Source organism: Melanaphis sacchari, unplaced genomic scaffold (assembly GCF_002803265.2).
Source record: "Melanaphis sacchari strain LSU unplaced genomic scaffold, SCAv2.0 Contig79_pilon_pilon, whole genome shotgun sequence".
Lineage (NCBI taxonomy): Eukaryota > Metazoa > Arthropoda > Insecta > Hemiptera > Aphididae > Melanaphis > Melanaphis sacchari.
In genome coordinates, this window is record NW_020271559.1 from 468,736 (window position 1) to 484,321 (window position 15,586).

General features: G+C 23.9%; 3 protein-coding genes across 8 annotated transcripts; 2 read left to right on the forward strand and 1 right to left on the reverse strand.

The window, feature by feature from the left end:
- Nucleotides 1-2,061: 2,061 nt before the first annotated feature.
- On the forward strand, nt 2,062-3,699 carry LOC112601498 (vesicle transport protein SEC20). 2 transcript variants are annotated; one of them, XM_025349156.1, is made up of 5 exons: nt 2,062-2,301; nt 2,371-2,555; nt 2,944-3,033; nt 3,219-3,340; nt 3,413-3,699. In XM_025349156.1, exons 1-5 carry the CDS (start codon nt 2,230-2,232, stop codon nt 3,598-3,600), a joined length of 657 nt encoding a protein of 218 aa, XP_025204941.1. In that variant the 5' UTR covers nt 2,062-2,229; the 3' UTR covers nt 3,601-3,699. The 2 variants fall into 2 exon arrangements, with proteins under 2 accessions (XP_025204941.1, XP_025204940.1); XM_025349155.1 differs by having other exon boundaries at nt 2,067-2,301; nt 2,926-3,033.
- A 523-nt stretch (nt 3,700-4,222) lies between these two features.
- Nucleotides 4,223-5,190, reverse strand: LOC112601499. Its single transcript, XM_025349158.1, has 3 exons — nt 4,838-5,190; nt 4,580-4,766; nt 4,223-4,331 (listed from the first exon to the last, which is right to left on the reverse strand). Exons 1-3 carry the CDS (start codon nt 4,934-4,936, stop codon nt 4,270-4,272), a joined length of 348 nt encoding a protein of 115 aa, XP_025204943.1. The 5' UTR covers nt 4,937-5,190; the 3' UTR covers nt 4,223-4,269.
- A 461-nt stretch (nt 5,191-5,651) lies between these two features.
- Nucleotides 5,652-14,048, forward strand: LOC112601532 (gamma-tubulin complex component 6-like). 5 transcript variants are annotated; one of them, XM_025349212.1, is made up of 19 exons: nt 5,652-5,898; nt 6,272-6,420; nt 7,014-7,139; nt 7,348-7,400; nt 7,457-7,534; nt 7,605-7,688; nt 7,746-7,823; nt 7,900-7,980; nt 8,522-8,596; nt 8,666-8,723; nt 8,852-9,097; nt 9,851-10,015; nt 10,088-10,389; nt 10,454-10,679; nt 10,752-10,935; nt 12,064-12,614; nt 12,677-12,868; nt 13,103-13,275; nt 13,725-14,001. In XM_025349212.1, exons 4-19 carry the CDS (start codon nt 7,351-7,353, stop codon nt 13,999-14,001), a joined length of 2,820 nt encoding a protein of 939 aa, XP_025204997.1. In that variant the 5' UTR covers nt 5,652-5,898; nt 6,272-6,420; nt 7,014-7,139; nt 7,348-7,350. The 5 variants fall into 5 exon arrangements, with proteins under 5 accessions (XP_025204997.1, XP_025205001.1, XP_025204998.1 ...); XM_025349216.1 differs by lacking the exon at nt 8,522-8,596 and having other exon boundaries at nt 13,725-14,048; XM_025349213.1 differs by lacking the exon at nt 7,014-7,139.
- The last annotated feature ends 1,538 nt before the right edge of the window (nt 14,049-15,586 follow it).

Genomic DNA, 15,586 nt, shown 5'->3' on the forward strand with positions numbered 1-15,586 from the left:
ATGTACATGCAAATTGTACTAAAAGTATAGTATAAATTATTTGAAAATAAGGTTAGTGATAAATAAACATTACAGACTTATTTGTAGCAATTGGCAGACGAGTACTTATTTGAATATATGAGTTATTTTTAATAAGTTTTTAAGTAACTTTGATTAATTTTTGCTTAAGAATACAGTACCTAGTTTTTAAATTAAATTCTTTTATTGATTTTACTTTCCAGTAGAAAATTTTTTAACATAAGTTACTAAAAATAAAAATGACATTGCATTAAATATTCAAATTTTAGGTATGGTTTAAAAATAATTTGACAAATGACAATTTCTGTAATTTTTATAAAATTGTTATGGATTATAGCTTAACATTTCTTAAAATTTATTTTAATAATTATTTATAAAGAATCTGTATTACGTTTATAAGATTTTTGGTAGAGTAAAATTTTTCCTATTGGTAACTAAAAAGAACTAATGAAAATCGAAAATTTTAAATGTATATAAATTATACAATTTATATAAAAATTATATAATTCTGGGTATAGTTTAAAATTGAAAATTAGATCTAGTTTTTAATTTAAAAAAGTCAAAGTTAAAAACTAAGTACTTTTATTATGATAGAAAAAGCAAATGAAAATGTAAATTTTTACACAAATCCACTTTTCAATAAATTTAATTTAATTTTTTTGGTATTACTGAAAAACAAATAACTGTTGATATTCGAAATTTTTACCAAATATTTATATTATTGTTTTCTTTTTACGAAAAAATATTCAAAATATTTCTACTAATTTGGAGATTTTAACATTAGAATTGTTAGTTTTTATTTGACAAATGTCGATTATAAATTATCTACAGTGGGTTACCTATTATTTTTTTGAATCTCGCGGACCCTATCTATAGTAAAAGCACGCATTTTATACAAAAATCCAGTTCTACTATTATAATTTTTAGGATAACATTTTATATTGCAAACTATTATTATTATTAAAACATGTAGACTAACTTATTTCAATTTTAAATTACAAATTAACTGTTTTATTTTTAGGGTGATTACTGATATTGTTTTTCTAATTTTTCTATATTTGGTTGTATCTTACACAATACATTCCTCAGCGGATTTTCTAAGTGAATGTCAGTTTAGCAAGTTTTAGTTTTCGAATTGACAATTTTCATTCGTGAAAAAAGTATAAGTAGGTAATCCCAAAAAGAGACATTTTTATTGTGATATTTTGATGATTAGAGTGTGTTTCCATATCAATACATTTTGAATAAAAAATTTTAAGTTCAACGTTATTGTACTTTACTTTTAATATTGTATCACTATAACATTTATAACGAACAAACAGGCAGCAGCCCCAACATTTATACAGTTAACCTTATCGCATATTTCCCAATTATTTCTGTAGCGATGTCTTAAAGTTTAAATAATGACTTATAGTCGTTCTAATTTTATCAAATCTGTTCGCACCAAATAATGATAAGGCGTTAGGCGGGCCGCAGGTTGTAGACTCCTGGTTTATACCGTTTTTGTTCAGGATCGTTTTTCGTATTCGATTATTTATCTTAGAATTTAAATTTAACAGACAGATTCATCATTACCATCTTATGTACAATAGTCAGTAAATCTGTATTCACCTTTCTTTTTCTTTTTTTTATTGATTTTTAAGAAATTATTGGGAATTTTTTTACTTTGTACTGATTTATGACCTATTTATTTTATTCTATGATTATATGTTATTAAATGTTAGCATAAATTATAATATTATGTCTATAGTCCTAAGTCTGACATATAAATCATGATTTAGAGTCAAAATATGTCTTATCCACAGATATATTATATACTATAATGTATATTTAATATTTTATCTGCGGTCTTATCTTTTATCTATTAACTATGACGATAACAAATATTGGGCGGAGTAGGGTGCTTTTAAACATTTTATGATAACAAAAAATTCAAAACTAAGTTCAGTTTTTAATAGGTAATTTATAAGTTAAATGAAAATGATTATGAGACAATAATATGTTATGCTGATATTTTTTAATCGTAATCTAGTGATCGATAAAAAATTATAATTTTTGAAATTGTATTTAACGCATTTGAGAATTTAGTGATAATTTTGATAGTTAAATATTGAGTTATAGAAATACATTGTTCTTTGAGTAACTTTCACTGGTTTGTTTGTACGTCTATTAAGTTAATCTTTGTGGTATATATTATATTTATATTTCAAAATGATAAAAGAGTTAAGTACAGTCAGAGAATGTATTGTAAACACAAATGTAACTTTAAAGTCTATAATACAGGTAACTTGTTAATGTAACTAAATAGTTTTCAAATATATCCTTATTCGTTTGATATGATTTAAAATGTAGGATATTTATTCTTGTGATGGACCTATTGAATCTTTAACTCAGTTAAACGCAGATGGTAGAAATCAAATAAATGTATTTAGAAATTTAATAGAAAACTTAGAGCTGTATGCACGAGAAGCGGAAAGTGAACAAGAACGATCAGAAGTTTTAGAAGAAGCTCGTAATCAGAGAGAATATTTAACTAGGTAATTAATAGTTAAGTTTAAAAACTTAATTAAGTATTTGAAATTGAAACAATACCTATCTGAGTAAAATGATAAAATTATGTAAAATTTTGACTATTCTAATTTATTTGCTTTGAATAATTCATATTTAATATTTTAAAAGTATTATATCTCTTTCTTAGGATATACAGGGATTTATCATTTAAATTTAGCTTGAGATTACTTAAATACATATTATATTTAAGTGATTATGATTTGGATTATACTTTATCATTTCTGTTATTGGAAGATATTCATAAATACTAGTTTTATTGTACTTGACGTGAGGTTAAAAATTTTTATTTTTAAAAACATAATATTATTATTTTAACTGATTCTTGAAATTGTATAGTAACATTGCTTCATTCAGAAAGGCTAATGTGGAATGTATGGCAAGGATTCACAAAAAATCTAGTGAACAGTTGTTAGGCACAAGCAAAGAAGAACAAGTGCGACATAAGTAAGTAGTTCTTTAAAATTATAAATTAGAATAAACATAACTATTAAATTTATTATTAGTATTTTAACTTATTTTTAGATAACTTAATATATATTTTAATACTTACTAATATTGTAGTTAGAATTCACTCTTATGTTATTACTTAATGACAATATTGTCTGTTACTAAATTATTTTTTGTTTAAGACTGAGAATGGATAAAGAAAATTTATTAAAACAGTCTTCAACTGTTACCAATCAACTTTTATCAGTCAGTAGACAACTTGCAAGCACATCTCAACAAAGTTTGGATACTCTTGAAACTCTATGTTAGATTATAATATTTTTTATCTTCTATTCATCAATTAGAATTTTAATTTATTTTTATTATTCTTTTTCAGTAAAGTCTTCTTCAACTGTATCTAATATAAGTAGTGAGATTAAAAATGCTAAAGGAGCATTAACTCAATCTGAAAAACTCTTAAACAAATATGGACAACGTGAAACAACTGACAAAATTCTTATTATGTTTGCCTTTGCATTTTTTCTATGTGTAATTGCTTATATTGTTCAAAAACGACTTTTTTAATGGTAAAGTGGTAAAGATTTGAGTTTAAAAACTAATGAAATTAGGTTGATCTGTATAATATGTATATATATTGATGGTTATGGTGTAATATTTTTTATAATTTACCAAAATGAAATTTATTTATTTGTCTGTTATGATTAAATCTAAAAATAGAACCTAGTTCATACTAAAAATGTTCTTTTGTTACATAGGTAGACATTGTATGCTATTTAAATCAGGAAAAAATTAGTAGGATACTAAGTGTAAAAACAAATGTACTTCTGAACATTTAAATATTTTATTAATTAGTATATTATTTTTTTAAAGAGAGACCTGTTTCCTTTATTCAAGCAATGCATTTTGGTCATTTTTTAAATATATTTATTGTGTCCCAATGCACAACACATTCTATTAGTAGACTATTTGACATATAAATCTAAAATGAATGAAATTAAAGTAACAACTGAAAAACTTGAAATTTCACTTAACTAAAATTGTGTTGTTATGTATCGTGCAGTTTTTCTATCAAAATATAAGCAATGTAATATTTTTTAAAAAAGTGTAAAAATAATTTTCTTAGTATCAAAGTTTAATTTCTTAGAAAATATTTAATAAGATAATTAAGAGATTATTATTAAAAAATAAAATAAAATAATATTACAATTGAAATTAACAAATTATTTTTCTTCATTACTTCAAGGGGTTTGATAGGCTGTATATAAGTGAAACTGTTTCGTTAAATTGTGATTTATCTAAACAAAAAAAAAAACAAAATAAATATTTTAATGTAAATTAATAATTAAAAAATCACCAGTAGTTGTTTTTAAAAGTTTATTAATAACTGTTAATATAATTTAAATTAGTCACAAATAAAAACAATAATGTGAAATCAGAACTGTTATTTTAAGGTTAAAATATTAATTAGAAATTGGCAAAATTATCAAGAAAAACATTGTCAACTAGCAAACCAATGGAAAACCATTCATTGATTGTTACTTACCAAAATCATCAGTTATTGATGATGGTAAATTGTAGAAACTTTCTCCAGCCACAGTTCCTTTATCTTTGGCCAGACCATGTACTTCAATCCACCCGTCTAGAGAGCTGTCGACTGGTTCATGAAAATTAACAGTCACTACTTGGTCATCTGTTGCTTGCATTGTTACAGATTTACCATCGGAACTCACCTATGAAAACAACCATTTGTAATTAACAGTCATGTCATATGGCTGTGTAGATATATCGATAAATACTATACCTTCAACACGTTACCGATCAATGTTATAGGCTTGTTGGAAAATTTCTGCAAGAATGATCCATTAACAAATGCCCGTGTGGGTATGGTTACTGATTCCATATTTTTCTATTTTAGACGATGGTTAATAAATTCTAAATTTTTTATAGTGACTCTAGACCGTGAAGTTATAAGAAGGACGGTAAACTGTGACAGCCAAGTAGCTAACTGACATGTAACGGGTGACAACTGACAAGTGACAACTGAATAGTGAATACTGAATACTGATGCTTTTGGCGGCTGGCGTTATTGCATTGCTATTTGCTTTATGTTTACGACGTTTTCCCGGTTTTTACTTTCTTATCATGGCTCACGATAGGTACCTGACCATTAAATGAGTTGGTGCAATTGTCCGAAAAATGATAAGGATAATATGATGAGCACAAAATGTATTGCCAATATAAAATTTTGAAATACATTTTCATAGGGAATTAGAGGCTAGCTTTGCCACTCGTTTGTTTTGCTTGCTAGGACATTCAAAACGAAAATATCCCTCGACTTGCTATGCAACACCACCTAAGGTAGGTGACATGGTTAAAAAAACAATGCTCATAATTTTGCAAACAATGGTTGGTAATATTTGGATTATCATATCTTGAGTCATTATCATTTTTCAGACAAGTATTTATCACTCATTTTTCCTATGATGGATACTGTCTTGATAACGTATTATTGATAACGTATAAAAGTGTCTGTTACGAACGTCAAATTAAAATATACCTATAGTTAAACAAAACTTTTAATTCTGAATATTTTTATTTGTAATGGCACATAATAATTAATAATCAAATTAAAGCGATATTCATTTTTTAGTGCCCTAGTTTAAGTCTAGAAACTCAGTAATAACCAAACAAGTTATTAGTGTTTTACTTTTTTTTGATGAATTATTTTATTGTTGTATAAAGTATTATTTAATTTAAATTCTTCCTGATTTTAATACACCGGGTGTATGAATAATAAACTGAGTTTGTCATCGAGGTTGTTATTTGTATTTGATTTTATTAGTACAACTAATTTAGTCTCAGGTATGCTTAGTTACGGTATATATTTTGTTTTAGAACATTCTAAAATTTTACATGATTATTCATAGTATATTTATGTTATTTCCGTATTATATTTAAGAAATTTGTTTTGATTTTAAATATAATTATTGAATTAAAAATGAGGTTTTTGAATATTAAAAAAAAAATGTATTCTAGGTAAATACATTTACTTTTGTTAAAAATAATATAGGTATTTCATATACTTATATAAGATAAATCTTCTATGAATAAAAAAGATTTTACATTTTTCTTTAGGTATATTAATATTATACCTACTAATAACCTCAAGTTTGAAACTATTAAATTGTAACAATAAGTTAAGTATTTTTATAATATTTAATTTTGATTTTTGCAGATTTAAAGCAAGCTGTCTTATGGATTTCTCCACTATTGAATATTATATTATTTTGTGTATCTTAATTGTTCCAGTCTATTATTTTTTTCAACTTTGGGCATGGTTAGGCTGGGAATTGTTCAAAAATAATTAATCATCTAAAATAAAATGTAAGAGTAAAAAACTAAAAACAAATAATATTTTTCACAAAAAAAAAAAAAACTTTAAGTTTTTTAATAAATATTCTACATACTTATATTAAAATAGTGAAAACATCTTTTTACTAATATATAATTCATTTATTTTCTCTAGATTTCTATTATCAATATTTATTTTTGTGTCTTTGATTAGTAAATTTTATCAAATTCTGTACTTTTTCTATTCAGTATTTTCCAAGTCTTGTATCTTTTTGAGATTGTAACATATTGATATACTTAAATGCTGCTTCAAGAGCTAGCAGGTTTTTCTTATTGTAACCTGTAATTCATATATGGTTAATATGGTATATAATCAATTATAATGAGTTTTCATTGTAAATAGAAATCAAGAAGTATAAAAAATAGACAATTTTATTTCACTTTTAATCAAAATTAATACTGTATAGATATTATTTAATTGGTAATGATAATTTTGTTTTTTCAAACAATCAAATTTAATTTTAAGTTCATTGATATCATTTGGCTCTATTTATTTGTTAACCATGACATCTTTGACTTAATCTTTACTAATTAAAATTTCTGAAATTGTGATGTCATCAATCTAGACATCTGAACATCAATGCTTCATTTTTTGCATTTTGTGTGGTGGTCGAAACATCCAAAAACTGGCATACTTCTAATTGACAAAAATAATGGCCAAAAGATATTGACTTGTTTGTTGTAATTAAAAGGTTCGTCTTATTTTACTCATAGTCAATATTTTGTTCTAACTGATGCTTGTTACAGTAATTTCTACTGTATATTAAAAGCCATAGAGCTAAATAGTGTTATAAAAGGACTTTTGGAATATTAAAGACTTTTTTGATATTTGTTAATTGTTATGGGTTATATAATTAGTATTAGTTGTTAAAATTTATATTTATTTTTTTATACATCTAGAAAATGTCTACAATATGCAGTTTGAGAGGTCAAAATTCTTTAAATGAAGACAAGTAATATTTGTTTATTTTATGTATAATTAATGTACTTAACATAATTATAATTATAGAGACAATCAAAGTTTATTTAAAAAAAGAAATTCCATGGATTTCATTTATGAACGATTGGATGTCGTAGACAGAGAAAAGTAATGTGTAGTTGAAAATGTTTAAATGTATCAAATTATTTTAGTTAACTAAATGCAATTTTGTTTTTAGAAATATTCCAAACATATTTATTACACCAGAATTCAATAATTTGGGTGATGATTTGTATCCATCGAGCATAATAAAAAGAGAAAAGTATTAAGTTTTAATTAAGTTTGTTTCAATTTGTTATTTATTCAAATATTTTTTTAGGAACATTCCCAATATTTTCAATTTTAATTCACTTCAAGTAGATTCTACAAATACTCTCGACTATACAGATACATTTTTGTAATTTACTTAATATTATTCTTATCTTATATTTTTGTATTTATTTTAATTTGCATGTTTTTAAATTTGTTTACAGTGATTATCCTAATTTATTTACTTCAAACAAAACATATTTTAAACCACGTGATTGTAAAAGTAATATCTGGGAAAAATATTGGTAAATATTTAATTTATATTCTGAAAAAAAAATCATTATCCTTAGTCTATTTTCAGTAGTGTTATCTTAAAATCAAGACCATTCATTTATTAATTACTTTACATTAGATATTTTTTTTTTTGTTATATTTTATAACTAATGTGCATGTTTGTATTTTTATTTATATTATTATTATTTATAAGTTATTCACAAGTAAGGAGTATTAGTAATTATGGATAATTTGATTTTTTTTGTGTGTATGAAGCATTATTTATTTTTTTTTTTTAAGTTTATGAATATTTGATATTGTACAAATATTGAGTTTTGAAGCAAGTATTTTTTTATAATGGAAACTTAAATCAAGACGTTTGTGAAAGATAATGCTCAGATTTGGATTATTAAACTTATCTTGGGGCAGTATCATTGTAAAAATATTGGGAAACGTGTCTGCTCATTTGGTCTCTTTTATGTTATTTAAATTAATAATTTGAACATTAGTGCACTAGTTTATTTATTATTTAAATTTTTATTTGTTTTTATATTTTATAATTTTATTTTATAGTAATTATACAAGCGTATTTAGTCTATCAGATTTTCAGCACACTGATTGTGCACAATATTTAGAGATAAATAATAGGTAATGAAACTCATATTTCTGCTATTTGTTGCATATTATTTTATTGGAATTTTTTATGATATGTTTAAGTGATAATTCAAAAACAGAACAACAGCATTCAGATGATAAACTTTCACTCGAATCCAAGGTAAGAAGTGTTTTAAATGCTTAGATTAAAGACATTTTGTTCACAAAATACTAAAAGTGATAAACAATAAAATTATTATTAGATATAAAATGTATTTATGTGTAATACACATATTTAATTTTTTTTAGGAGATATTTGTTGGAACAGATAATTTGGAATTAAATGAATCAAAGAAAATTGATAAATTTTCTATTGTTGAAAAAGAAAAGATAAGTTCTGCTCTATGTTTTTGGTATATTTCTACAGGAATAAATGTCAGGGATCATAACATAAAAACATATTTTCCTCAAAGAGAAATTAGTATTTCGTGTATCATGCAAGATATCAAACTAATGCTGATCAATATGGGCACAACATATTTTCTAGTCGATGAAGTTAGTATTATATTTTTGTATATTTATACTCTGTTTTGTATAAAAATAACCTAATTTATTTCTGGTTCAGTTAGACCAAATCCCCAGATTAAATCAGTTTTCATTATTAGCTTTTGTTTCTGACGACTGGCTGCACCCTTAAAAATATTTTAATTTGTTTATCTTAGAAAAATGTAAACTTAAAAGTTATTAGAATAATAAAGTGAAACTTCTCAATAGTGTGGCATTTGAAATGTGTATTCACGCCTTATGTTGCCTTCGTACATAGAATTGTGCTGTTACTAGGTACTCTTATATATTCTCTATTCAAAAAAAAAAATAAGAAAACGGCGGTTGGCTACTGTGTAAAGGCGTAACTAAACTATATGGCAAGCATATAAATGATAGACTCTGTGGGAAGGATAAATAAGTGTTACCTGATCTTTGATGAAAACTGTTTGTTGCCTACTGTTATTATTGTTTTAAATAGAGTATAGATAGAGTTTAAAATTGTTTTTTTTTTGAACATTAAAAACATTATCCTCATCATTTCAATTAGAAATTTCCCTAGATGGCCTAGACATATTTGATTGTTGTACAGGAAATTTAATATTAGTTGTATCAGTTAAATTAACTAATATTAACTGTCAATTGTATCAAATAATATAATTATTATCTACTTAACTACCATTAATTTATTTTTATAAGTTATAAATATGAAAAATTATAATTTAGATAAGATGTCAAGGTTTATATTTTATGTCATATTTTTAGGAAACATGTATGTACAAACGGAATGGAAACATAAGCATTAGTGGCTTAACTCCAGAAATGTTTGAGTCTGCTACAGATCCAATTTTGGAGTGTTCTAACTTATACAAAATTATCAGTAGCACAATAAACAAATGGAAGGAAATGTGTGACAATAGTATAATTAAGGTATTAATATAAATACAATTTTAAAATTATTGGCAGTTTCATAAGTTTTAATGAACTGTGTTTTATTCCCAGGCATTCATATTTTCTACAACTAATATATTGGATGATTATGAACGATCAATTTATGCTGTATCAAACGAATCTTTATTGTCACTTGTTGATCGTTTATCTTTCATAACTCCTCGCTTACAATTATTAGCAAATATATGTTGTTTAAAAATACGGGATTGTATTGTCATTTCAGAGCATATACCTTGTGGTATACAATTGTTGAATAAAATCCATGGTTATTTATTTCAATGTCGATTTTCAAATGATATGTTTTTGAAGATGTTATTATACATTTTTGAATCGTGTTGCTTAGCTTATTTCAAGTACATTGCTTTAATTTTATTTTTATGTATATATTTATTTTTTAATAAAAGGATTTTTTATTAGAACTTTATCGAATTGGGCACTAAGAGGGGTATTAAATAATGAGGAAACTGGCATGTTCATTCAAGTAAAACCAGATATTGAGGATGAAGATACTAGTAGCCGAAGACATTGGGATCGTTTTATTATAGATGAGAGTATAGAAGTTCCAATATTTTTAAATAAATACAAAAAAGATATTTTAAATTGTGGAAAAACTATTAATTTTTTTAAAAAATTTAACGATTTAGTAAGTAAAAAAAGTAATATTATTTTAATTTGTAGTATTTAAGGTAAATAATAATATTCCCTTTTTTTTTAGAATGTGTTTTTACCAAATTTAATTTGCTGTTTTGATGCTGTTGATACTCAAAAGGCTTATGAACAATTTTTGACTTATTTCAAATATGACCCTGGTTTGAAAACTATAAATTGTGTAAAAAGAATGTCAAACTGTTATTTATATGAATCAATTATTGGACATAATTATTCCGAAGACAATACTGGTAATTAATAGTACTTCACCATTACAGTGAAAAAATAATTCAATATTATTATTTATTATACCTTGTATAAGTATATAAGTATTAAGCATACGTGAATAGTAAATATATTGTTTATTAGCCCATATTTTAGTATTTAATGATGTTTAAATTTAATAAAATAAAATAAAATTATTAAACAAACTAAGTATTTAAATAGATTTTATAATATCTATATAAAGAATCTATAATAATCATAATTTGTCAAATTATGTATTTTAATTTCATATGACTAATGTTTCATTATTTAATTCTGATCTTATTATTTTTATTTAATAATTATTAATGTCTATTTTTACTTCTATTAATAAAATATTTAATATTTTAGATTTTGAGTGAAACTAGGGATGTATTAGTTTTATATTGATGAGTGTTTTTTTTTTAAGTGATAAAATATTATTTTTTTTTTTTGTTATCATTACCTTTTGAATCAGTAAAAGTACTTAAATGTTTAACTACAAAGTTGGTTTTCACAATCAAAATTGGACTTTGTAGATACTTTAGGGGAAAAGAGTGATGTAAAAAATGCTCAGTATTTTTTAAAATATTTGAGAAAAATAATAAAAAATTTAGAAAAATGTATATAATAACACAAAACCAGTTTTGGTAAAATCTTTTTGTTCTTTTTTTTTTTTTGGCTATCAAGGAATGAATAGTCATAGAAACTTGGAATTTTCACCAAATATTCATGTATCTAGACATGATATAATTTCAAAATATTTTAGCTCTGTGCATTTTTTAATTCTACTTGTATCACAATTTTATCCATGTTATTTAAAAATGGTATTGACTTATAAATTAATAAAAATTATGAAATGTTCTTTGAAATAGAAGCTGACACATTGTTTTTGCTCTGAATAATTATCTTTTTACAATGATTTATCATTGAATTTATTCAATTTACTATATATAATTTATTTTATTTCAATCGCTTGAATTAAGTTTAATACATAATAAAAAGGTACTCTTGTAACCTATTATATAGAAGTACAATTTCTCTGAAATTTAATTATTTAAAGTTCAGATTTGTTTAATCAATACATGAAGTATAATACCTAATATTAATGTAGGTAACATATTTTTTTATTGCAGATAGTCATTATAATAAGAATGAAATTATAACTAATGTTACAAACAATAGAATATATTTAGACAATGAAAATTATGAATTGTTTCAAATGCCAGATTGGACTTCAGTTAATAATACTTATGACTTTAATAAGCCTTATGGATTTTTTTCGGATCATAATGATCCATTAACATATAATGGCAATCTTTTTGATGTTATTAACATGATAGACTATGTACCACATTCAATACTTATACCGGCTCGTTTACAAAAGAGTGTTTGTGATAAGCAAATATTGGAAATGTATTTTGTTCAAGAACATTTAATGGAACGACTATATTACTTATCACAGTGCTTCTTTTTGATGAATTGGACTTTTTCATCTAATCTATGTACAACATTATTTGATGGTATTGTGACAAACAGACGACAACCTTCAAACATCTTCAATCCAGTCAAGTTAAAATCCATTGTAGATGATGCTATTCAAGATAGTTTTCCAAAATATGAACTACATAATTTGACATTGGAGATGACTTTTATTCCAAGTTTAAATGGAATTATTGACATTACAGTAAGTAAAATAATGAATAATTTTATTTTTCTCCCAGATTAATTTTTTTAAATTTTATTAAGGACATAGAATGTATAGAATTAAATTATACACCTGAGTGGCCCATGAATATGATTCTGTCAAATAAAATATTATTGAAATATAGAAGAATATTCTTGTTTGCTAACAAATTAGAATTTGTTTCATGGAGTTTATTAAAAGCCAGAGAAATATTGAATGTTTATAAAAATGATACAGGATTACAATTTAGAAAGGTAATTTTAAACATTATATAATCCAATATATGTCCAGTATTTTCACGTTTTATTTACAATTTATTAATGTGTGCAATTCAGTGAATTGTAAGTATTTTTTAATATATTAAAATAGTATCATTGAATATCAATTATAAAAACAATCAATACTATATTATGAAACTTATTGGTTAATTATTCAGCCACATATATTCATGTATCATCTTATGTTATTTTTGCAAATTATGTTTATAGATAAATCTTTTTAAACATTGGATGACTCAATTTGTTTCTTCTATTCAGCAGTATTATAAGCAAGTGGTAATTAGCACATGTTGGTCAGAATTAAATGAAAACTTTGAAAATGTAAAAAATTATGATGATTTATTTGCATGTCACAAACAATATATGCACACAATGTTAAAACGGTAAGTATGATAAACTATGATTTAAATTAATTAAATATTCTATAAAAATAAAAATATTTTGTTGCTAATATTAATTAGTGTGTTAACACAACATGTTACATCACTGCAAATTGTTGGAGAATTTAAAATTTACAAATTTTGAATAAATAATTACTAGTTTATCAATTGTCTATTTAAATCTTAAAAAATGCATAATATTACATTTAAGTTGTATTTTTAATACAAAATACTATTATCAGTATTATCAGAAGTTTGTCTCTCGATATCAATTTATGTAGTTACTGAAATAATATGAAGTTTTATTTTATGGAAAATCTAATATTCAAAAAATATAGTTAAACAGTAAATATAAATATTATTAATGAATAGGTATTGTATTTGATATTTATAATCATTATTCATTACCTTTACCATATTTTTTGATTTTTAATGAATTTTTATGTTTAAAGGTGTTTCATGGTTGTTGGTCTCAAAGATAAACTTATTCTATTGAACAAAATATACATAGAAATATTAATGTATTATCAAGCATTAGTAAGTGGTCAATTTTATATGAAAAATTCTGAAAGGTTACATTCAGAGTTTATCAGTATGGAACAGTCTTTTTCGCGGTTTTTAAAGCTAAGAGAAATGTTTTACACAAGTATATTGAAAACTGTGCAAACCCAGGGAAGTCATCATATAGTAGAGTTGGAAAGTTTAATAACTATACTTGGACCATTATAATAATTTTACGTAAGAAGTATTAGTTAGTAAACAATATTTTAGTTTATTTTCGAATTATTATCAAGTTACCCATATTAAATGATATTTTCTTAATATTGATAATGCTATGGTTTTCTGGCAAATAATTTCTTTAACTTCAGTTGACACATTATGTTACTGGATGCACAAAAGTGTTATACTTAAGACTATCACTATTACTATGTACCTATGTTATTTATTGTTCTTTTAGTACTAGTTTTTTGTTTTATATTGTGTAATAGAAATATATTAATTATTAACTTATATGATTAAATATCATTGTTTTGATTATGTTTTATTGTCATACAGAGTCATAGACTTCGATCTGACAACAACAACCAATTAAAAAAATCCTCTTATTTTATGTGAATGTTTATAGTATAAATGTATAATTGTATAAATAGCTTAAAATTAAACTAAATACTTAAATAATTTAATCGTGTATAATAGTAATAATAATATACCTAGTAGCAAAAAGTTTCAAGTCTCTATGAATAATATTTAAATTATAAAAAATAATAATTAAAATTGTTATTTTTTGTGTAAATATCCAATTTTAAATTTTGAGCTAAAAATGTTTATAATAAAAAATAGTGCTCAAGTATTTTTGAAATTTTAATGTTTTTATAAAAAAAACTAATTAGGAACCTTTTACTAAATTTTCAAAACTTATATATTGAAATTAAAAATTCTATACAATTTTAAATATAAAACAATTTATACTATTAGAAAAGTTATCAACATTTCAATTTTAAACAAGTGCAATGAGCATTAATTTTTATCAAAAATAAATCATATGTATTAAATAGCTATTATTATTATATTATAATTAACTAGTTATTATTAATTTATTAGCAAATACTGACGTACATTTGAATGGTGTAAATAAGTTGAAGCGATTCGCAGTAGTTGCAAGTTGGCCCAAAGTTACATATTGCTAATGCTTGTTCGTATCTTTTTAATTTCTTATCAACTACTCTTTCGTAATAACTTTTACTCTTAAACTCGGACATTGTCCGTCCGTTACTCTCTACGATACTCAAATGCCATCTACGATCTACCCTGACTGTAAAATATCTTGGCTTAACCCTAGATTCATCAGGGCCTATCATACTTGTGCAAAAAGATTTCAACTAAATCATCGATTTCGTATGTTTAAAACTTTACTAGTTAATAATAACACACAAATCTAAATATAAAAATACTAATGTGTATAAATCCTTCATTAAACCAATTTGAACTTATGGCCTCCAATTTTGGGGAAATGCAAAAATATCAGATATAAATCGAATTTATGTATTTCAAAATATTGCATCAAGGAAATTAACGAACTCCTCTCATTTGTATCAAAACATACCCTACACACGGATTTAAAAATTAAAACTGTTAAAGAAGAAGCAATAACATTTAATAAAAGATTCCATAATCGTCTAGCATCTCATTCCATCCCCTAATTAAAGCTCTTTCAACAAATGTTATTCCTGGTAATCCTCCAAGGCGCTTAAAATAATTGGCGTAGATTTTTTAACCTACTCGAAGAAATATATATATATTATATATGTATACG